The sequence below is a fragment of the Diadema antillarum genome, unplaced genomic scaffold (genome assembly GCF_040938485.1).
Source record: "Diadema antillarum isolate AM-2024a unplaced genomic scaffold, OU_Dant_1.0 seq00000883_RagTag, whole genome shotgun sequence".
Classification (NCBI taxonomy): Eukaryota; Metazoa; Echinodermata; class Echinoidea; order Diadematoida; family Diadematidae; genus Diadema; species Diadema antillarum.
The window spans coordinates 54,515-80,379 of NW_027271747.1; the positions used below are offsets into that span (position 1 = coordinate 54,515).

Sequence of the window (25,865 nt, forward strand, 5' to 3'; positions counted from 1 at the left end):
ATCCTAGAAATAAGCATCAATCAGGATAAAAAGAACACTGGTCTCATCTTAGTTATGCTATATTGATGATTTATTATATTCATGCTCATTTGATATCTATTAGAAATGTACCCTCACAATTATCAATTATATAATTTGATTACATTTTATATATGTACACACACACTCGCACAAACATATCCATTTATGTATATATATCTATGTATATGTACATATCTCTCTCTCTCTCTCTCTCTCTCTCTCTCTCTCTCTCTCTTTACATATATGTATGTAAGTTTATGCTTTCATGATATGGTAATAAGTTTGTATTTTGTATTTTGGAATCCCAAAGAGATGATTCTATTCCTAGTAATTAATAGTTCAATGCATCGAATGAGTGCGTCGTCTTACACGATATCTCGAGTAATCGCTGATGGTGTGGCACACGGTGTACAAAGCTTCCTCTCGTTCCCTTTCTCAGAGTTCGAGGGCCCTGGTAGGACGGCGGGGCAATCGGGCGTGCCGGCGGGCGAGTAAATAGTCGCTGTTTGTTTTGCAACTCCGCTAATCAATGGAAGGAACCGTCGGGGGCAAACAACAATTTCCACGTCACCTCTGTTTTCCTTCTTGCCCCTTTTCCAGCTCTATTTCCCCTCTTTCCACTTTTACCCCCTGAAAAATCTCTCGAAGGAAGATGACGTTTCTGTAAAGGGCTTATGTGTGTGTGTGTGTGTGGGCGGGGGGGGGGGGGGGCGGGGAGAACTCCCCATCATCTTGATATTACCCTACATATACACAATGAAGAATCCTCCATCTTATCTAACACTATGATTCAATTCAATTCAATTCAATTCAATTCAATTCAAGTGATTCTATTTCCACATGAAATAATACAAAGCAATATACATACACGTTTACATGAGTATATATTTTAAGGAACTTTGAATCACATGAGTTTAAAAAAAGACATGGATACATAATGCACTGAACACCTCCATAATTATGTTCATATATATATACATATATATATATATATATATATATATATATATATATATATATATATATTAGTTCTATGTATGTAAATGTATGTGTATGTATACATATATAAATAAATATATATATATATATATATATATATATATATATATATATATATATGTGTGTGTGTGTGTGTGTGTGTGTGTGTGTGTAAGTTTTACTTCTCCGACTGTTTTGGTGATGGTTTACCATTTTCAATTTAATTAAACGTCTTTTACATCCAATGAAAATTAATACATTATACAAAGTTTACATTTGACAAGTCATATCGTACTAGGTGTTACAAATTGATGCTTGATAGCTCAAAAACTACATATCAGAAACCGTCATTGATATGAGTACTAGCTGAATAGTGTACAATTTAGTTGGAGGTGATTTGAATATGAAAACCTACATCAGTTTCATGAAATGTATGATTAATTTTAAAGTTAGGTTCCAGATTTTGGTCAAATTTTAACCCTCTGTAAAAAACCTGAACTTTACACAGGAACTAATGATGTGTATGTGAGTGTGTACTAACAATGACCCTGAACAATGGACCTGGATACCACCTGTTCAGAGCTCTGCTCCAAGGCACGTGAATGCTTTATTAATTATTCATGATGGATTGCCTGGGCACGGCTAGTCTGAATTCCTAGCAAAGGGCGAAATGTATGCACATGAAAAAAGTAAGCACATGTTTCCATGTGCTTGCATACACCACATTTCAGAATGAATAAAGACTAGCTGTGATAGTGGAATTTCTCATGAATAAATAATGAGCATTCAAATCCTGGGCATTGTCCAGGACCATTGTCTGGGTGTCAACTACACACTCCCATACACACCAATTGACTTCTGTGCAAAGTTAAAGTTTTGTACAAAGGGTTGAAAATAGAGCAAAATCTGAAACCTAACTGAAAAATTAATGTTTAATTTAATGAAACTGAATTATGCTGTAATTTTGAAATTGCCTTCAACAAAATTGTACACTATTCAGCTATTGCTCATATCAAGGTCAGTGTTATCTGATATATAGTTTTTGAACTATTAAGGATCAAAAGTGGGAAATGTTTTTTGTAACACCTAGTATAACAATTATTTGTACGAAGTACAAGTCATAGAGTATGACACTAATTTTTGTCAGTTTCCCTATTTTACATGCAAGTAACCTTGATAATGCAATATTCAAATGGTCTCATGGGATTATGAACATCTGTTCCTATGGCAATAAATAGATTTATATGATTATAAAACCAGCTATTTTCTTTTATCTGTCGCGAATCATTATGATTGTGGCGTTGTTCTTACATTTTCTCATGCTATGAAGCTTTCTCCTATCGACAATGATGTAACTATAAAGATTTCTCTTTTAACATAAAAGAAAAACAGGACGATGTTCTCAAAAGCATTGGTTCTGTTTGTTTTCCTATTTCATTTTTTATGAATCTCATATATATTTATATATGAGGAAAAAGTACAGTGTAAATTTCCTGACATAGCTTGACTGCTTGTTTTTTTTCTTTTTTTTCGTGAATGACTTATAACATTCGATTACAAAGATACTTTAACCTTTATTTTTTTCACCAAGTATCATTATTTCTTAGTCATTTAACAGCTTCTTTAAAACCTGCAATCTGCACAAAAATGAACAAAAATTCATAGATTGTTTCCAGTGCTTTTAGAGAATTTTAGTGACATCCGAGTTGCACGGTTGAAGATATGTTAAGTCATTATTATCATTACTGTGTCTTATCCTTACATAATTGAAGATCTCAAAAAGTACAATGTTACATCCTTGCACAGTTGTTATTACGTGATCAACATAACAATTTGGTTTGCTTATACCAGCAAGTTGCGACAGGGACTTAAACTTCAAAAATAACCAGGAAAAATTTAATGTCCTTGACTTCAGTGGAACAATCAACAGCGAAAGGCTTTTTTTTTTTTTTTTTGAGCGAGATGGGAAGAGTGATAAAGCAGGATACTCGGAGTATCGTAATATTTAACACTAATACGATCTCGCTAAAATCCCGTTCTAAATTTTGGCTTTCATTACTTTTAATTTCCTTCAAAGCAATGTCAGTTTGCAATGAATTTTCTGTTTTATTCTGTAACTTTTCAAAGATATTTCTTTGCCATAAACTCCCCCTCAAAAAAAAAAAATCATATTGGCAATGGTTAGCATTTTGCTCACTCATTTTATAGCCTAGCCAATCTTGTTACATATGGCTAAAATCAATCAACCGTGACCAAACGTTCCTTGAACTCCTGTCGTTTTCAAAACGTCTTCAAATGACGAATCCTTGAGATAGACGGCTTATGATCCAATTGATTATGATATTTATTACAAGGGCTACTGTGGAATAAGGGAACTAATCAATAATGTCCACTATGCGCACTTGTGCTGTTATTAGTCTCCAAGTCATTGAAAATAGAAGTGTATAATGAATATCCTTACTCGGTATTTCACTACAGAATGAAAATTCACTACAATTCGATCATTGCAGTGTCATAGATCATCTGAGAGCGGAAAGCGCGCGAAACGGGAATATCTCGGAAAATTTATCCACGCAGTAAAATGCGCGCTAAAGGGGACACGCTTCATTAAGATCTCACCGGCACCATAAGCGAGCAAACAAAGACGCGCACAGCTCGCAAATAGGAGCGCAATTGTGATGTATTTGCGTCTCTTCGCGGCTAACCCGCCGATTAATTTCGACCTTGTCCGGGCCGACACTTTCGAATTCCGGCGATCGTGCCCCGTCCCCAGCCCGCGGTCATTACATTAATCGATAGGACGTATCGAGCGATCACGATATTTAGCGCGTTGTCTGCTCTTCAAGAGAGTCCTTACGCGTGTTCTGATCAGACGTGTAAACAGAAAGGGGGAGAAATTGTAATAGACAATAATCACTCAGTCGGAGCGCGGTAAACGTAACCCCGTTCGGCACACTCTAGAAAGCCTTGGCCCACCGCACTTTGGGGCTCATCATCAGTCACCTTTTTCAGAGCGGCAATATTGAAAATCAGACACGACGAACTGATTTCTCAAATCTCACGGCCGACAATCAGGTTTGTAGCGTTGTGGATGGAGCATCGGTGAAATAGTAGAATGACAGTAATTTTCTGTGAAGAGTATTTCAATGTGATGTAGATGTAGAAGCACATAATTATTCTGTAGTCCATTGATAAAGAACATGATATACCCCATATTGTTTTAAGCGATTATGTCGATGATTGTAACATCGATAACATGACGTGACATTTTCTTGTGGTAACAACTGGCGAATAAGAAGACAAATATAATAATGACGGTCGCAATCGCTTAAAGACATAATTTACCTTTTGCAGATGAAACAAAAAACCAGCACTAGTGCTTTAAAATATTTCTAAAATGTTAGTTAGGGATGGAAACAACCACTGTAAAAATTTCAATCCGTACAATCGATGTTAATTATTGTTAATTACACAAAATGTGAACAATAGTTATAATAAGAATGCTTCCAGACTAAAAAGTCTACAGTTATGGTTTATTGAGAAAAATGCTGATATCTCCTTATTTTTTTGGCTTTATTGTGAAAATCTTATATGGTAGGATGTTTTGTGATACAACAGACCTACACATATGCATCAAATGTGATATCTTGAACATTTTTGAAATCACTGCTCCCAAAGGTAAACAGGACCTTTAAGTTTTGATGAATTGAGGGAGCCCACCTTCCCCCTCCAAAAATAGGGAAGAGTCAAGAGAGCAACCCGTTATGTTATGGGGTTCGTTAGTAATTGGGACAAAGATATCAACACCTAGAAGGCATACCCTGGGACAGTTGTTATTTTAGTATTTAAGTGTACAATGAAGTTGGCAAAAAGTTGTCAAGGTGAGTGGTGTATGAAAGAAAAATAATATGAGATTGCGCGTATTAAACTGGTTGAAATGTTCATCATTATTATGCCAGAAATTTGGGATTCTTACTTTCACGTTTTTTTCAGTTGTGACGAATTCCAAGGCACTCTTTAGCATCAACTATTCTTAATATCTTCCAATTACATTATTCTCCTCGAAGGTACTTTGATGTATGAACCTTTAAACAATAAGACTATCTCATCTGTTCTCTCGCGCTACTCTTAAGAGACCACAGATATTAAGCAACTATTAAACTAGACAACGATAGAATTGTGATTTATATGTGCCAAAAATAAGGACTTCAGAAAGGAAATTTTCCGTTGATCATCTGTTGGAATAAACTTCCAATCATTATTGGAAGCCATCATAATATTCACGTCTTTTAGAGCCTGAGTGAAGCATTTATAAAGAAATGAAAAAAAAATCTACTCATTGCTACTTGTATCATTTTGTCTTTTCAATCTCCTCGTTCCTTATTCACATCACTAGGAGTATTACGTTTGACTGAAATTATACACTCCAGTAGTACGCCCATGTGAAAACATTTCTTTTAGCCATTGGTGTAGCTATAACGTATTGTACTTGAGATGTACATCAATGAAGTGTTAATTAGCATGATTTTTTGTATGCTAGAGACTCAATTAGTATTCATCTGGTTTTCTGGTTCCATTTATCTAGTTTCATCATGCATGCACATGTTCATGTACCATTTGATATTGATGTTGTTTGCTGCATGATACGGAAAGTTCGAGTTCGATTATATATATATAACGAAGAATAAACCGGTAATGCAATATTTCGCCAATATAGAGTTTATTGAGCAACTCAAATTTATATGTATATATATATATATACATATAATTAACAAAGTTTGCTTCTATCTGTGTTCGTTTAAATTATGAAAGATCGTTCCGAAAAAAAAAATAGTACGAAGATGTTCATCATCGTGGTAGAAACTGAAGGAAATAAAGCTGATCTGATGTCTCACGAAGCGAGGTAAACGTACACGAAAGAATGAATACGACGTTTCGGCTAAAAAAAAAAAATCTCTCCAAACTTCTTTCTCCTTTTAATAGTGGTATACTTTTCTAACTGCTACATATATTTTTTTAGATCTATCATATTTCTCTTATTCATCATTACAAAGCAACTATAATCATCATTTAATTGGACTAAATTCTATCTAGTTTAACCTCATGTCATTCCTATACAAGTAATGATGAGCTCTCGAAGATGACATTGAGTGTAATGCTGTCGTTCAGATAGACATGATAGAAAGATATTGAGATGAGTTAAACTGCGACAGTGACAACCATGCAAATGTGTAGACTTTTGTAAATGATGGTTAGTCAATACTTCTGTTTTATTCAAATTAGAGGAAGGATTTACATCAATGTCAAATATCACTCCATGTTTGACTATTGACGTCAATGAACCATGTTTCAACATGAGCAGTCGCGGCTAATATCGGTATATTAATCATCGTGAGAACGAGTCAAATTTTAGAAAATTAATCCTTCTCTCACTTCCGAATCTCTAAAGTCTGATTTAGATGACTTGTCATTCACTTACTCCTTTTTAAGTCCAGACTCTGAATTCTGCAGTGGATATAACACGAGCTTGTAACAGGGAAGGAAGAGCTATAGAAGTAGAGATTGAAAGAATGATCAGCTTGGTATTATGATGATGTTTGGCTTGGGAATGTCAAAATCTAAAACTCTGAATTTCTAGTTTGAAGTTATTCCAAAGATGTTAGATATTGTCAAAGTCAGGAAAATTTACAATAGAAGCAAAAATCATAATCGAGAAATATCAGTTAAAAATACCAGACAGGTAGTACAGGGCCTACTGTCATCAGGGCCAACAAGCTATTATGACTTCGCATCCATAGTGATCGACATGAGCGAAAAATCCTTATCTGCTTTGTGTGTGTGTATGTTTGTGTGTTCGTGTGTATGTGCCTGTGTGTCCGGGACAAGACTCTGTCCTGCTTGGAAATACGCACATTTAGTGCCATCCTTTGTGACGATATCCTACCACACACATACACACACGCACACACACACACACACAAAGAATGTATTGTCTTTGTCGATACCAAGTTGACAACTCTAACAACGGCAGCTACCACCCAACGCACCTTTTATGCCACTGTGTACTTTCTTACGTTGATGACACGGTCGCTAATTTTCACAACATTGAGAGGGAAAGTTTGCGCTTGGCAATACCTTTAGCGTCCATCAGTGTGGACGGGTCTTCTTCAGCTATCAAACAAAGGATCCAAGGTCTTTGTCGATGTCAATGTGTTCACTTGTTCGCTTTCTCATTAGTCTACTATGGACTGTCTCTTCGATACCGATTTAGATTGTTACGTAACGCGATAAATCGATTTGAGTCGAGTGGGCTGCATGCTGTAGAGGGACCAATGCACAGAACACCAGAGGAGATGGATGATGTAGGAGACAGAGAAGAGAGGAGGAGGAGGAGGTGGTGGTGGTAATGGTGGAAGAGATCTTTTCTCAGGGAGGGGACTGAATAGAGCTATTGTTAGGAAGACACGGGCTTCACACGCGGGTCAGTAAAGTCGCGTGCCCCCGTTTTAGTGGTAATCTCGAGACAATGGGTCGCAGGGAAGTATATTGATGCATCCCCGCAAAAAAAAGTTGGTATTGAAGACTGGCACGCGCTCACCCCTTCTTACACGTTTTAATTAATCCCATACTCAATTTCAGTCAGTCCTTTAATCCGGGGGACAAAGAACATCCTAACGTATGTCATTCCCAGCAGTTAAAAACAAAATCTGAACGCGTCTCTCTGGGTATGGGAAAGACGTGGAAGATACAGAAGAGCTGTAGTCCAAATACTCAGTATCTGTCATATGCTTTTGGAGCCACAGTATATCTCACGTGATATATACTAACGAATATAATATAGTCCTGTTACTGAGGCTACTAAGTCTTTATGATGTTCAGTTTTGAATGGCCAAGCTGGAATACACGTACGTCTTTTCATCAGCAGAGGTCCGCGGTACTAATTGGTTTTACTTCGTGAGTTAAACCCCAGAGTCTAACGAGGGACTATGTTTCTCAACAAGCGACCACACAGTTCTGTGAAAATCACCAAATTGAGGGGAAAACACCCTTTCCTTTGTTTCAAGAGCAGTCATTGTTCTTCTATTAAGAGGCAAATAAGTCTTTAAGAGTTATGATGCAATATACAGCGTAGGATCATCTTTATTTTCGATAGCCCTATCGTACTTTTACATAAAAATACTCTCCGTTCAGTCATAAAAGACAGTGTTAGAAATTTGTTGCGCACTGCGTGTAGAAATATTATATGATAAAAATATTCTGTGGGTGTAAGAAGATATAACTTTATGTTTATATATTCTCATCATGTGTGTTGTTTTAGATGAAGGCTCAAATAAAAAAAATAAAAAATTGGCCATATTGAGAGTGCAGATTTTTTTTTAGTGTGTATGTGTAAGTTTCAAATACTTAATATATTTCATGTATACTTCCAAAAATTTCCAATCTGAATAAAGCAGTAAAAAGAGATAATCAAGGAATACAAAAGTAATAAAATTCATAATTTGCATGAATAAATGGATACATCAGAATAGAGAATAATGAAAAGGTAAAGAAGTAATAAATAACTACATGTTTTTTATATAACTGAATAAGAAACATTAACACTTGTCCCAAAACATGCTAAATGTAACTGTCCACGCGTTTGTGTGTATAAACAAAAGGTTTTTGGTAGTGAATTCTATATAGGATGTTTATTTGTTAATTTCATATCAGTCACTCAATCATCTTATTTATTTGATTCTTTGTTTATATATAATATATATATATATATATATATATATATATATATATATATATATACATACATACATAGGCGCTCCGACATTTCTGCAGCAGCAGTGATAACTCCTTATATAGATGTCCATAACGATATGCACACAAGAATTGTGATTATTTTTACCTGGTGGTAATGCAATTCACCTCCTTTATAACACAAGAATAATGTTACCATAATCGTTGATTTTGTGCATTTGCCAATCCGTAATTTTCTATAACTTTTTTTTAGGTTTGCTGTAAACATGATGAATATATAGGTTGGAGAAACAGTCAGTCAGATGACATAATTGAATTGAATGCAGATTAAAATCATAGACGTTGCCATCACATTAAGTCATAAAATACTATAATCATTCCGCCACTATCATATTTGACACTATGTATTTTTGTTTGTTTGTTTGTCTGTCTGTTTGTTTTTTATGCAAAGTTTGTAAACCAATTATGAAAGTGGAAATAAATGAAATGAAATGAAATGAAATGAAATAATTATGAATACACAAAACGTTTAACAGGAAGTAGGTGAAACTAAGGGTGAAATGTGCTCAACCATCCTAAAGGTCTTAGAAAAGAAGGCAAAACGATACGGTAGTAAATGTCATTCGCATTAAAAAAAAAACTCCAAAAAGAAGTCAACCTGAATGCCACCATTTCTCCCTCGTGTCTTAATCGCCCTCAAGTGTTCTTCAAAATTCACTTCACATTCCCTTAAACTCCTATTAACAACACTCGAAGCAATCGAGAAAAATTAGCCGTGCATTCCACATTGTTTTCTACTCGGCGCCGTCCTCTGGATTTCGCTCTTCCATTTACCAAACATTCTCCGTTTTATGTTGTATGGCCACTTTATCTTTCAATTTCACCTCCCCCTCTCGCTCTTATGCTATCTCCTTTTATATTTCTATCTCTTCCTCTTTCTTTTTCCTTGTCTATAGATGTCTAGTTTCAAGTTTTCTGTTCCTAATTCTCGTTCTCTTCATATTGATTTTCCCTAATTTGTTTTAGTCCTTCGCTTTATATGTGTTTGTTGTATTAGTTTCCACATTTTATGGTAGCGAGAGTCCACCATAAGGATTCTACTATTCAGTAGCTCTTTGTGTTTTAGTCACCTTTAAACACTATATGGTCTCATTAAGACGAATTTTTAAAAGATGAGATAAATTCTTGCAGTGAATAAGGCTCATATGGCTATTTTTTTTTTAGGGTTGGAAAAGACTGAACACCGAGGTGTGCATCAAATAAAAATGAAAACCGTTTTCCGCGCTGATGAAACCTTTACAGTGACCAACAAAGAAGTCCTGTGATTATCATTTTGGTCAGGTTACTATAATCATTTGGAGATCATCTTTTAATTTATACAGTCACTCACAAATTATGGTAATCATATTTGTGAAATTGTTTTGAAAACGTGCAAATTACATCTGATACTTTGCCAAAGAAAATATTTTGTTATGAATTAACCAGTTAAAAACGTGCATGTTACATTATAGATAACTCTGCTTTGCATCTTTGTTGCACAAGATTGAATCATAACTATGCCAAGTGGTAAGAGGTGTCTGATATTGCTCTATTTTCTTAGATTGTATGCTTCGCAAACAATATTTATCTCTTCTAGGCGTATACGATATACAGGGCAACCATTCTGGCTGTGACAGCGACTAGTATACCAACATGACCAATGACAGTATTTCCAAAAAGTGATAATCGCTGCTGAAGATCGAGTAATATCTTAACTTAGCGCAATGATAACGGCATGGAAGAAAAGGAAATAGATTGTATCAACAGTTGTAATACACAAATTAGTTGGTTATCTTATTTATATCATTCGATGTCGTCAGCATCACACTGATAATGACTATGCTCATTGTTGTATTAACAATGATATCATCATCATCATCATCATCATCGTCATCATTAAAGTCATCAAGTTGCAATCGGCAAACTTATCGATTAAATCACCATTTTCCTCTGTTCAACGTTGTGTTTACTCCCAGTACAGTTGATGAGTTTGACTCAACTTGCAAAAGAGATGTAACTCTTTCTTCTCCTTTTTCTCCTCCTCATCCTCCTCCACCGGCTCATCATCATTATCATCACGACCACCAGCACCACCATCATCGTCGTCGTTTTTATCATCACCACCATAACAATAAAGATACAGAATTCTTTATGCAAAAACTGACCTGGAATCTGGAAATTCTATCAAGCTCCTCCTCTTTATCACATCATAATCATCATCATTACCATCATCATCATCATCATCATCATCATCATCTTTATTGTCAGTTTCTTTTAAATGATCACTAAGCCATTCTTTTCTTTCTAATTCACAGCAGCATTCCCTCTCTTCTATGGGATGGAGGACAAGCTTGAAGCACCCAGAAGTGTTTTATTGATGGCACGAGGCTTTGCCACCTAGGGAGGAATATGACGGGAATATCAACTATATTTCCGGGTTCTTGATTTTATCCTTAAAAGGGGTTACCGTGTTCGGGCCACGCTAGAGAGTCGCAAAAACCCAGCTTGAAGGTCTTGATTTAATTGATGACATGCTCAGCCAGACAGAGAGGGATGTAGGTTTGGATTTCGCTTGCCATTTTTGAAAAAAAGCTGAAAAATGAGATGGCGGAAAGACTCTTTTCAGTTTCTTGTGTTCTTCGTAAGTACTCGAGATAAAAGGATGTGGTGAAAGGAAGTGAAAAGACAAAGAGTACTAGTCTGAAACCAGGAAAAAATCAAAGTGATGGAGTTTAGGATTTTTAGACGGTCTAGGTTCTACAAGGAAGAGAAAAATCAAAAGTATTTGCTGGCAGCTTTACCCTAATGTTTCTTGGTTCTGCAAGGCAGGATTGGAACTTGCAATATCAGGGTTATTTCATGTCGATGACCTAACAAAGTTGGGAATAGACAAATCGAAATACCTGACTGCAAGGACAGTTTCATTAAGGACTCAAAACAAAATAAAGGGAGTAAGTAAGTAAATGCATACCCATGAGATGGCCTATTATATTTTGCTTTGAATTGACACCCTCCAAGAGTAGACTATCGACTACCTAAGTCACTCTGGTCAGGTGGAGTACCCGTCAAATGTCAATCCACCGCTTGGCACTGGAGTCGTACTATCACTGACCTCTGGAGCCACCAAAATAATGGGCTATCAAGGATACTTTGCGCTAGAATTATATATTCGCCTTCTGTAGACTGAAAAGCAAACATTGGATTCTGAAGGATTAATCAGTAGAGTTGGTCCTTCTCTGACAGGCAGAGGAGCCGATATCCTTAAACCACTGGCCCCGAATGATTGCCAAGTATACATCCCAGTGTACTGTTGTTGAAAGTGTGAATTTGCGACTACGATTACATTAACAGGTTGTTTGTTCAGTATCTCTTCTCATCTCTTCTTCTTCTTCTCCTATTTCTTTTTCTTTGCCTTTTTGATCATCATCCGTATCTTCATTTTCTTCAGTTTGCTCCAATACTAATTCTTTTTTCTTATCTGTCTTCTTCATCATGATTTTCTGTTTCTTCATTATCATCATCATCATCATCATCTTCTCCTCCTCCTCCTCATTCTTCTTCCTCTTCTTCTTCAGCCTCTTCGTCTTCTCCTTTTCTCATCTCCTATTTGAAAGGAAAATAATCACAATACACGAATTTTTACTTTGAGTAAATGAAGGGATAAATTAGTTTTGCTTTGCTTTTGTTTTCGTCAATGGAAAGAAAAGTGTTAAATATCATGAGATAGTCTTAACCACCTGCCTCTAAGTTAGTGATCTCTGCTTCAGCAAGTTTAATTTGTGCCTGTGGGTGTCTGTTTACCCTCTTTTGTAGTTAGATTCACCTTGTCCCATCTAAAAAAAAAAGAAGAAGAAAGAAATCAGAAATAATATGAGAGGAGAGTTCAAATTGAGTTTATCAGAATGTAAAAATTGCAATGATTGCCGTGGTTTAGGAGTCTTTAGATAAAGGAAATGGTAGGGAGAGAGAGAAAGGGGCGAAAGGATGAGGAGGAGAAGGTGGGTGAGAGTAGACGTAAGGTACAATACGAGGTGAATATATCTGTCTTTACGGAAAAAAAGCGAAAGAAAATTTTATTTTCCATAACCCCGAGCTATGCATTGAAGGGGGAAATCGTAGAAACCAAAATAAACTGTGATTGTTCAGTCTTTACCCTCTCTTCTCTCCTGCCGCCATACTATCTTGTCTGCTCGTGTCCTTCACAAAAGAAGCGAGTGATGACACCAGTGAAAGCATCCGACATCTTTTATTAGGATTGTTTGCTCTTAGCTTCCTTCTTTATCTCCACCTGTTCGCTAAGTCCCCCTCAGCGGGAATTAGTCTCAGCAGCTCTGGTATTTCACAGTTGACTTCCAATAATTCGCACCTTCTGGGCCGAACTTTCCTCCACTCAGGGCTTTGGCTCTAGCAAAGTGATTTCTTCACATGGTCACAGCCTCAAACGAAATTAAAGTTTTGTCGAACGAATCCGAGCATCACAAATTACAAAAGCGAAACGGGATACACGCCTTTCAGACGAGCTAAATCGAAAGGTGAACTAAGTAAACAAAACAGATATATAGGTAACTAGCTTGCAGGATGCGTGCACTTGGAGGGAGCAGAAACAGGGCTGGGTAGATTCATCAAAAATAGAAGATAGATGAAGAGAGAGAGAGAGAGAGAAAGAGATGGAAGAGAGAGATAGAGAGATGGAAGAGAGAGATAGATAGTGAGAGATGAGTAAGAGAGATGGAGAAGGAGACAGAGAAAGAAATGGGAGAATTATCATGGAATCAAAGATGCAATTAAGACGCAAAAAGAAAGATATCTTTGGTAAGAAGAAGAAATTGAAGAAGTATTGTCTACACATCCCCGGAAATGGAGAAAGACAACCGCTTTGGAGGAAAACATATCTTTGATTCATCCTGAGACGAGGAATTTAGAAAGGCGAAAAAAAAATATTGGAAGATTTGCTATAAAGTAATGTCTATAACTATACCTCTTTCTGGAAGAACGCGAGTGATAGTCCAGTCAGTACTACACGCCCAGCAGTATGCAGTGATACTATTAGGTTGAGATTCAACATTGTCGTCAGTTTGCATACTACAGAAATTTCTCTAAGTTCATTACAAGAGAGAAATCTTCATTACCTCAAAGATAAAGTTTCACATTTTGTGATAAAAATCGGAAAAAAAAATTATCATCACTCAGTCCTCCGCCTTTATGTAAGTGATTGTGTACATGGCAGGAGTGTAACTACGTTTGTGCATGTGTGTAGTATTATGTTGCTCCGCGATGCATTCGCACATGCGATGCATTCGCACAATAATATCCACACGTCTGGTCTCAAGAACTGTAGGAATTTTATATCGACTGAAAAACTTCATTTCTCAAAATTCCTTGACTATTCTATACAATGCATTGATCTTACCACATATCACATACTGCAATATCGTTTGGGGAAACTGTGGCTCAACTAAAATTAATCAAATTCTTACCCTCCAAAAACGTGCTGTACGTTTGATTACCAATTCCCGTTACTTATCCCCATCCAATCCCCTATTTCGTCAACTAAAAACATTGAAAATTGAGGATCTTCACACCTTTCAAACTGCTGTTTTTATGTATAAATATACATTTAATTGTCTTCCAAAAATTTTTGATGGCTTCTTTACTCCAAATTCCACCGTTCATTCATATCCAACACGTCAGTCGTCCGATTACCATCTCGAAAACCCCACAATCATTTTAGCTCAAAAATCATTAAAACATAATGGACCAGATATTTGGAATTCTTTACCCCCTAATTTAAAACAATGTACGTCGTTGAACATCTTCAAACGAGAACTAAAAAACACCCTCATAATCCAGTATACTTCTGACACATAAATATTCATACCACCTGGTCAACAAACACCCTAAACAATGAGTTCACGGCCATAACTGAAGTAACATTCACCTCATCACACTGATACACAAAATAACACTCAACGTACAAACCAAGATTCATCCCAACACAATGCACACCGCACTTCACCGCACGTCCTTCGCACAATTACTTCCCAATCAGTGAGTGGCAAGATTTTCTTTATGTATCTCTTTATTGTGCCCTTTGCACAATTACCCCCCACTCAGTGAGTGGCAAGATTTTCTTTATGTATCTCTTTACCTGGGGCCATCTTCCTCGTCAAGCTTAGCTTATGATGATGGTCCCCTGCATTTCATTTTTATCATTTCCTATTGCTTCCTTTCATATATGATATTTGTTCTTGAAAAAAAGAAAATGTATGTAAGATCCAAACGTTACGAATATTAGCTGTGTAAATGACTATGTAAGTATTTTGTTGATTTGTTGATTTGTATTGATTTTGAAATGCAGAAATAAAAACTGAACTGAACTGAACTGAAGTAGTTACGGGCACAAAAGTATGTGGCGCAAAATGTTTGATAAAAATGGTTGTGTGGGGGGGGGGGGGGGGTTGGGATGGGGTGAGAGAGGTGGTATTAGGATGAAGGAGGGGCAAATGCAACTTCGATGAAAGTTCAACAAGAGTCAGAGAGCATGCCGTTGTGGAAATGTGTTATATATCCTTCCTAAACAAAGAGTAAACACGTGGAGAGGGCTGTGAAAACGAGCTGCATGTCACACGATGATTGTATTCTAGACGCTTTTAGAATGATTAGGTTTCTTCCCGGTCACGACGCACTCGGCATTAAACCAGGCGAATTAAATTTTGCCCCAAAGTTGCAGTCTGGTTAGGCTATCTGTCAAAGTTGACACCTCTCTTGCCATTTACTTTTCTATCTTATCAACAAGAGTAGAAAGACAGTTAAAACTTCTTCCCCGTCCTAAACCAGAAGTACCTATACACACCAAGGAAACTACTGTCACGCCAGTGACCAGAATTTTCAATATGAGATATATTTTTATTTTCATTGTAATATCGTTGGCTAGATGAAATTGTATATCATGAACACACTGAATAAGCTGAATCAGGATTAGGGTTCACAGGTGTGTTAAATGTAACTGTGTTTCAATATTTTGATGATAAACAGATTAAAAAAAAAAAACATGTCGAAGGAAAATGTACGTTTCATTTGCTCTCTCCTTGTGTTTGTATGCCCCTTTCATCATGGCTCGTTTTTCATCGGTACGCTGATATTATCATCGTGTGTCCAAAAACTCTACCTGCAGTTATACTTCATGAGCACAAACTGCTTCTTACTTCGTCGTAATAATCAAGCGGCTGTATCATCAACAACCATTAATCTTATTCAAGCCAAAGTCAATGAACAAAAGCAGAATTGAAGAATGAGCCTTGAGAGGAGCGGGATAAACTGAAACCGCAAATGTACAAATAGTCCACTTTGGTAAAGATATGAATAATTATGACGTAAAGTGCCCTTGACCTAAACTTAAGACCAATTACTGAACTATGATTAGTGCTGTTTTAATTTCTTTTTTATTGCCCAAAATTTCCGTAAAAATCATATCAGAATTAGATGTATTTTCATAACTCATTTCCTAATATTTTTAAATTCCATATCCAATTCTCCGATAATATGTTTCCTGTGTTTTGCCTTAGTTTTTTAATATCGTCTAGAATACTCTCTCATGAGATTACCCTTTGAGCAGGAGAATTGCCAAAAACTCGGCACAGTTAAAAACATTCGAAGTGAAGGGATTGAGAGGGCCTGCTGATAGAGTGACGGGGGGAGCGCACAATTCTGGGCAAATAATTAGGAGCAGACCACTGCAAAATAAACATGAGAAGAAAAGAGGTAAATCCTGCAAGAAAGAAGAGACTAAACTCAGATAATCGGAAAAATAATCCGAGCCTTTCTGCACAGTCGTATTGGGGTAATTCAAACTCTTCTTTGCAACAGACACAAGTGCCTTTTCATCGTGGAACAATAAGTCGATGAGAGTGGCACCAAACACGTCTTTTCTCTCGCGTCTTTCTTTTGTCTAATGGCTCTTGCTGAGGTTAGGTAAGAGAGGTTTGAACAAACGCTCTTCTATTACGGAAGTTAATGTAAAAATCTAGTCTCGTCTGAATAAAAAGACTTCTGAAACCGACAAGAACAGTTCAGCAATTGCTTTTTTTTCCACTAACCCATGAAACAGACACTGACACAGACAGACGCACGCACACACACACACACACACACAAACATAATAATATATATATATTCATATTTATATTTCTATGATATATACGAGTATACACGCATACAAATATATATATATATATTCATATTCATAGGTATATATATATATACATATATACATATACATATATATACATATATTTAGATATATGTATATATATATATATATATACACACACACGCACGCACACATTATATATATATATATATATATATATATGTATATATATATATATATAAATGAGGAGAAAACAGAAAGAACGGAAACAAAAAAGGAGAAAAGAAAATCTATCATAAGCAGAAAATGTCATAGCCTTGAACAATCCACTTTCATTTTTTCTGTGAAGTTGTAAGAAATCCTTGAGACTGAATGTCCGCTGAAATACGTGTCCTTTAAAATGATATAATGACAAGCTCTAGATAGTTTTATAATGTTAAGTTCAAGAAGTTCATGTGCTTATTATTTGCGCACCAGAATTAATGGTCTTGAGACTGAGCACTTTATCCCCGAATGATAATACTTTTCCTAATGACAAGAGGCAAGACTTATGGTCATCTGGTCATTACAATAGTATTTTGTTTCTCATTTATTTTATCAAACATAGAAGGAATTTGATGAAAATTTGTGTGAAGCGTTTATGGCATACTTTTAAATTACTTCAAAACAGGAGTATTGAGATATTGAATAAAATGCATAATCAACAAATTGCACTGCTATAGCAATGTAGAAGATCATCTTAATTCACTGTCTTAAGGTAAGACGTCCTGTGAATATCTGAATCAAAGCGTCCTGAAGAGAGAGAGATATATAGAGAGAGATTTGAAATGGGGAAAGTCAAAATATTAGTTTGCTAGATTACTAGTAAGCTCGTATCATTTGCTCCCGTGACGTCATTATTACCCATATCCAGTACGCTGAAGCTCGCTTGCTGTTGAAACCTGTCGAGGAAAAAAATAGGGAAACATGATACGCATAATTATACAACATCGGATATCGCGTCCGGTACATAATAAATCAGGCACGCAGCTCGATCAATAAAATCACAACTCATACTTCAAATATTTGACCAAAGCCCGCCTTTCCCCTGGCGCAGGACGATATATTTCATCGAAGGCAGTTTCAATGAGTGAGAAATATCTCGCTAAAATAAATGGTCTCCTCTCATAAGGGCGCACTACTTTATCGGCACGTAAAACCCACAAAAAATATGTTTGACAACACATGACGAGAACGCGTTGTAACTCAGTGAGAGGATAGAGTGTGTGTGAGAGAGAAATATGACAGATAGACGGAAAGAAATAGGAGAGAAAGATGGAGAAAAAAAAGAGACATGGACAAAAAGAGATGGAGAGAGGAACTTGGCTGGATAGAGAGAGGGAGATAGGGAGAGAGGGGAGGTTTTAGAAGCATTGAATTGTATGAGAGATGGAATGATATGAGAAACAAACACACAGGAAAACGCAATGAAGAGAAAGACGGAAAGAAATACAAATTAGAAAAGGAAAGAAAAACAGATAAAAAAGGAGAGAATGATAGATGGAGAGAGAGGGAAGGAAATCGGGCAAGAGGAATATGAAAAGAGAGAGAGATGAATGAAATAAGAAACAAAGAAAGAGGAGGACAAAAAAGTGTGTGTGGGAGAGAGAGAAAGAAAAACAGACAGACAAATAGATGGGGTAAGATATGACACATTCAGAGGAGAAATTGGTCTATCTTCGTGTTTGTTCTCTCGTTCATTGTTTATTCTCTTCACCTGACACTTACCACGGCTAAGCATGTTGTATTAGTCCCCCTTCACGGATACTACCCCGACCGCAGTTTGACCAAGGAGGTTCTAGAGCTGGAGTTCCAACTGGCCACTGTTATTCAAACAGTTGTCATATTTCTATGGATGCACAAAATAATTCCACAGGTGCATTTGTACCTTTGACGATCGATGTTTGAAGCCGCCATTATTCTGGGCAATCAGAAGAAGGATTTTGAACTCTAACATTATATCGGGTATATTTTGCTTGTTTATTCATTAAATAACATGACATTTCTCCTTATGATAAAACATTTAAAACAAAGGTCAAATTCGTCCAGAAATACCTGCAAAAGTATAAATCGGAAAGGTAAGTTGTGAAAGTGTTTGAAAGTATACCCTCTTTGAATGCCGATTTTAACACTTTTCCGCTAAATTCCGACAAATAAAACTGATATGGAATGATCCTCGAGAACAGTTCTTTATAAATCAATATGTCAGATTTGCACCCGGACATGCCCATGTCCAGTAAACTTGATGTTCATTTCATCGATTTCTATGCGATTGCCATCCGCCCATCTCCTGCCTATACCCTTTGTATTGCTCATATTCCATAAGTATGGATGGCGAAAAGTTATTACCATCATAAAGACGTATCATTCCTAGAAGATAGCTGGTCATTATGCAATATGACACATGAATCAATTGTCCTCCTATCTGTGGGGCAGCTCCAGTTTGGTACATACTTCAAATATTTTTGAGTGGCGGCTTCGAACATGGTTTCACAGGGAATAAGAGTTGTGACTCCATTCTCTTGAACCTCCTTGGTTTGACAAGAGAATAGCGCACTCAGTGGCAACAAGAGTGGCTTCTATGGAGAATCGGGCTTTTTCTCCTAGAATTTACCACTCCGCTGATGATAATAACAGGGCAGGTAAAAATAAAAAAATGATAGCGTAATTAATGCGAAGCTTATGAAATCTGTAGGCTGATCATAATAATCAATGAAATAGCGATAATCGTTTAAAAAAAAAGATGGCGATGATAATGATGGTAATATTACGATAAGAAACTATGGGCCTCCTACTTCGCAACTAAAACTTAAATGAAATCATCTCTGTGATAAAGGGAGGGGTGGGTGGGTAAAGTCATTGATTTGAATGGTTCTGTGTGACGTGGTTTACTCAAGCTAAAGAACAGTCGAATATTGTTTTTTTTTCTTGAAAAAAACATTAAAAGATCTAAGAAGATCATGAAAAAACTTTCGATGACATTAATATTTCAGTGTTTCGTAGATAACTAGTCACATGATGTTCTTCGTCTTATTATGATCATTAGTAGTGGGCCCCTGGTAGTAGTAGTAGTAGTAGTAGTAGTAGTAGTAGTAGTAGTAGTAGTAGTAGTAGTAGTAGTAGTAGTAGTAGTCATAGTAATAGTAGTAGTAGTAGTAGTAGTAGTAGTAGTAGTAGTCATAGTAATAGTAGTAGTAGTAGTAGTAGTAGTAGTAGTAGTAGTAGTAGTAGTAGTAGTAGTAGTAGAAGAAGTAGTGTAGTAGTAGTGGTAGTATGGTGATGACTATGACTATGACCATGAATATGATTATGATGACGACGATGATGGTGATGATGACGATGATGATGATGATGATGACGATGATTATTATTATATTTATTATTGTTATTATTATCAATATCATCATCGACGTTATCATCACATTATGATGCCTTATAAAAGTGAGTTTCCGCAACACCTTTTTGAAAAGCACGTACGTCCTCTGCACCCAGTCTCGTCATTAATTTTCCTGAGGAGAGGCAAAATATATTTTGTGTCCGTCTTCCTCCGCAATGACAAAAAGGGTAATAGTTAAGTGAGCACAGTACTTTGTAGCATTATGGCAAAAGATACTTGTTACCTGCACATCCATACCAGTATTGTCATTACGTATACTTTGAAGAGAAGAATCCCAATTCTCTGATGCACTAATCATTGCACTTTTTGCATTTAATTCCATATCGATGTACTTGTGTTTGTTTACCACTCTGCAATGATGATGCCATTAGATAAAAGTATAATCATATAAAAGGTCACTGAGGAGTACCGCAGAAGTGGATAAGCCTTGGCTATATCAGAATCATTAGCGTAATCTACATAATGCAAGCAATACGCGTAATCATGGCTATGGGACTTAGAGTCATTATTTTGCCCTTACTGTTGATCAACTGTTGAAATTAAAAGACTCTAGAAGTAACTAGACCCACAGACATAGAAACAACTTATCCGGAACAGTCACATTCACCGAGGATTGAAATGCAATATCGCCCTCACCGGCCACCAATACAACAGCAAGTGATAATCATAATATACCGCCGCGGATGAATAATGCTGATTGTTAAGTATACACACAGACAATGCTGCATTGTTGGAATGGCTACACTGAGTAGATATCAAGGGAGAAAGATTCTGAATCCAATTTTTATCCCCAATACAACGGAAAGTGATGAAAATAAATGTGAGGAATGAAATCAAAATAAATGAGAACAAATAAAAAGCACTATTATTAAAAACTGTCCTATGAATCTGAAGAAGATGACTGTATTTCACCACGTAGATTTGAGTCATGACTATTTACCAAACAGTACACTCTTGTATGGATTGTGTGTATTACCCATACGGGACATGCTAACGTATACTAAAGCTTGATTTAGGTAATATCTAAGACTACAAGATTTATCTTTGAAATAAACATTATCCAATATTCAAAATACTCACCGCTCCAATCAGTCATGGCCAAAAAACGATTTTTTTTTTTCACACATAATGCTAAAAAACTCATGCAATTACAAGTCTTTTATTGACCTGTGCAGACATTGGAAACCTATCCAGTCTTAGTAATAAAATCTGAGAACTCTCAAAGCGAGCAGAAAATTTGTTACCTCCTTTATCTTGATTGATTGGTCTGTTGTGTTAAATCTAAAGAAAAATTACAAAAAAAAAGACACGTGTAGGCTTTTTTTATTTGTGTAAAACACGTGTGGGCTTTTCTGTGTGCTGCTGCGTTTGTTACGTTTGACTCAGTGTCAAAATGCAAAAGTATTACATACAATGTTAATGGTCTAATCAATAGAACTGGTCGTGTGAGGGTCGTCAATACATGGGAATCGAACCCCCCCCCCCCCCCCCCCCCCATCGTGCTAACAGGTGGTAGTCGACGGTGTCTCCAAGATTTTTGACATGACAAAATTTTAGTACGTGATTATCACAGATGACGGAAAGTGACGTCATATTGATCACTTTGCGCAGACATGACAAAGATAGAACACCCCCCTTTTTAGGACTGATGTTTGAATTTGGAACATCCACGTCCTATAGGAGACTTCTAAGATACTAACACACATCATCAAGGGTCTTGCTAACTTTTGCTAAAAATGCATCTATACGTTCAAGTTTTTGTTTCTATTCTAACCTGTTTTTCGTTTGTTTACTTGCATGCTTGCTTGTTGTTGTTGTTTTTTTTTTTAAGGGGGGGGGGGGTGGTAGTTCACCTGAGAGGTCGATGATTCTTGTTCATAAAAGCCATTAAGTTGTGTTGAGATTCTATGCATGTTTCTGTACCAAATGAACCTCGCTACAGCCTCAAAAACTTGTCTGGCGTTTCCCCACTGAATAACAGCCTGCCAAAGCAACTATTGTTGTCTGCAATCAATGTCAAAATTCCACTGACATAGAACTGCACGTAACTATAACAGGTTCCGTGGATTCTCATCTACCGGGAGGAACTTCAGAGAATTTAGAGCATTGTTAAGCTGATTCCACAACACCCCAGCTGCACGTCAGCGACCTGAGCGTATCCCGTCGCCGGTGTGTCGGCCCACACGCATTCCGATTCTCCGCCTAAGCTGGCACTTCAATGGCGTAAAGAGCAAAACGTAAACAAAAGCGTAACATTGCCAGCACTGGCAGTAATGCTTGCACAACCCGAAAAATGCAAATAATTAGCATTTCATCTGACAAATCTAGATGAATCTATCTGCATGGATGTATCAAGAACCAAATGTTATTTAAGCAAGGTGCAAAATGACTGTTGTTAGCATAAGCGAGTGAATGGAAATGCTTACAATCCGTTCTGTACACTAGTGACAGCGTCACAATTTCAGGTCAACATTAAAAAAACCCTGTAATAAATCATCATTGAAACTCAATGTCTCACTTACACCATAGCTTTCTGGTAACGGGGATATTTTGATCAGCTCATATTCATAATAATGTGCTGTTCAATGTCAACAATAATCTGGAAGCTAACACGAGTTGTACTGTTGTGTATCTATCTTATGAATTATGCCAATCACTAGATTTAGGATGGATAGATTTTCCAAAGCTCTTGTACAACCATGGATGAGTCGGTTTACCTTGGTCATGTGTGATAGAAAACTGCGTAGGGATATTATCGAAAGAATTTAGAGCTTGGTTTTATCAACAAGTACTAAAACATTTTTCCATTGCCAAAATAGCTCATTGACAGTTTTTAAGTCTCGGCAGTAAAACCGCTTCACAGTATGTTATTTTAACTTGTTTACTTTAAAATGCCAGTAATCCAGAAAGAGAAAGTGACGATATGAAAAAAAGGCGTTTGTTGGGAAGCATTGCTAGCAGTATTATTGTAAACTTCTTCCGTAATCGAACATCCCTTTGATTAATTTACGTATTTCGGGCACCGAAGGTCGCAATAAATTGAGGTAAATATCAACAAATCAAAAATCCAAAGTAGAATAGTAATCAATGCAAAGAGAAAATAAAGCCAATGATGGATAGCCACGCCCTCCTATTATGATGTTTCGTTAACACTCTACCGAGGCGCCAATGAGGCAGCTTTGCCTAGGCGAAGCCACACCCCTTGCCATTGTGCAGTCCTTTAATCCATTCGACGCAGGCGTATGGAAGCCATGCGAATTCAACGTGTTGTAGGGAGGGGAAAAACAGAGCGACGAGCGAGGCACAACGTGCGCACCGAGTCCCGACTCGCTCAAGTGTAAGACGAAGGCAATACGGAGCAAGAGGAGGTTTAAGTATACATGCGACCCTGGTTGTTTTGCAATTCAGATCAGTGCGAGTGTAGGATGGAGTCCGCTATTCCTAGCCCCTATCCAGTTAGCTTATCTACGGACGTCACAGCGGCTTCCAACACTTCGCTACTTGTGTCCTCTGCAGAGCACATACCCCATAATATCACGAGCCTGTGCGATAACAGTATGCAGTCCGGGCAGGTGAACGTCATGTATCAGAAATTGGGAAACGAGTTTTTGCAGCAGCAAGGGGCAGGCAACGGACTCCCGCTGGCGCACCACGGGGCGCAGTGGGTGACGGGACTCAGCGCTCCACCGCATGGAGACCCAACAAGCCACTGGGCTGGTGTGCCCGCCCATCTATTAGGGCACGGACAGGACGTGAAGCCGAACTTGGGACAAACTCGAGATGAGATCAACGAGCTTCATCGTACGAGTCACTCGCACGTCCAGCCGGCGACGACATGGAACACGGGAAACGCTCATATGGCCATGCCGATGTCGATGACGATGCCGATGACGACGTCGAGTGGCAGTGGGCCACTGGGCCACACCCCCACGGCCGCACACCCCATGTACACATATGGTGCAATGAACGGAATGATGAGCTGTGCCCAACAGTTCGGACAAAATGGACCTATGCGTGGCATCATTGGGTCTGGCTCGGGTCAACTGGTCAGTCACAACGGTCCCGAAACTGTGGTTGAGGATGACGCTCCTTCATCAGACGATCTCGAGAACTTTGCCAAGACATTTAAACAACGACGCATCAAACTGGGCTACACGCAAGCGGACGTGGGACTTGCCCTCGGCACGTTGTACGGTAATGTGTTTAGTCAAACAACGATTTGTCGATTCGAAGCTTTGCAGCTCAGCTTCAAAAATATGTGCAAACTTAAGCCCCTGCTTGGCAAGTGGTTAGAAGAGGCCGACTCGACGTCGGGCTCACCGACGAGTCTCGATAAAATTGCTGCGCAAGGTCGGAAGAGAAAGAAGCGCACCAGCATTGAAGTCACTATCAAAGGCGCCCTCGAAAACGCGTTTCTCAAGCAGCCGAAGCCGTCGGCTCAGGAGATCTCTTCGCTCGCCGACGGACTCCAGCTTGAGAAGGAAGTGGTGCGAGTTTGGTTTTGTAATCGTCGACAAAAGGAAAAGCGAATGACCCCGCCTCTAAACGGCATGGGGGTTTCAGGTGCAATACAGAACGCGGACTCTCCCCCTGCCGGGCAAGCGGCGACAGGTGAACACGTTCTCCCGCACTCCACGGCCTCGGGCCTCCACCATCATCAGCCCGTAATTACGAGCCTCTCGTCGCACTCGCTCGTAAGACCGGGGTCGTCGCCCATCCACGGCCCACCGGCGTCCGTCTCACCTCCCGCCGTCCACTCACCGATCAGCTCGGCGCTGACACCGCATAGTCAACATCAGGCACAACCCGTGCAGTGACCCATCCCAATCTCCCCATCGTCCCCCATCGAGGACGAGAATGAGTTGAAGAGGGACAGACTGAGGAGCCAGCCAAGGGGAACGGGGAAACGCCCACCTGCCTACCTGTTATGGCTATAGAGTCTGAGCCCTACCGAACCGTTTCGACGCGACCCGAACCAAACGTAGGTGAGGGAGCTTCTCTTTTATGAAACATTCCACTTTGAGCCTAGTGTGTAAATACAGTCAATCACTTTACTCGGCAGAGGGGAACTCTTCGGTCTTGTCTGTAAAGAAAAGAACCTTGTTATTTGATCGCTTCGACTCAGGAAAACGACCCTCGTTAAAAAAAAAGAGAGATCAAAAACTTGGGACATTTTTGTGAAATGCTCTTTTCTTTCTACATGATTTGTGATATTATTTCCCATGTTATGACTTGACATGTATTTATTTACTTCATTTGCTTGAGCGGGAAGTGTGCTTACCATTGCTCTGGGAAAGGTTTTATTAATTCTATGACATCATTCAAGCTTTATCCTTATTTATTGCTTAATTGCTTTCTACAAATTTGTATTTGAAATATATTAAGTATTGAACGTGACAGAGGGAAGGAGAGTATGTTAAAAGTACGATATGATGTGCTAGCAATCACCTTGTTTTCTAATATCTGTTAGATTGCGTTCTACACTTTAAAGCT

The 25,865-nt window shown here is 37.9% G+C and overlaps 1 protein-coding gene across 1 annotated transcript; it reads left to right on the forward strand.

Annotated features, from left to right (window-relative positions):
• Positions 1–23,797: 23,797 nt before the first annotated feature.
• LOC139740791 (POU domain, class 3, transcription factor 4-like) lies at positions 23,798–25,189 on the forward strand. Its single transcript, XM_071651364.1, has one exon. The coding sequence runs from the start codon at positions 23,798–23,800 to the stop codon at positions 25,187–25,189; it is 1,392 nt and encodes a 463-aa protein (XP_071507465.1).
• The last annotated feature ends 676 nt before the right edge of the window (positions 25,190–25,865 follow it).

Excerpts from the sequence above, each read along its gene's own strand:
- LOC139740791 (XM_071651364.1), top strand. The coding sequence starts at position 23,798 with ATGGAGTCCGCTATTCCTAGCCCCTATCCAGTTAGCTTATCTACGGAC.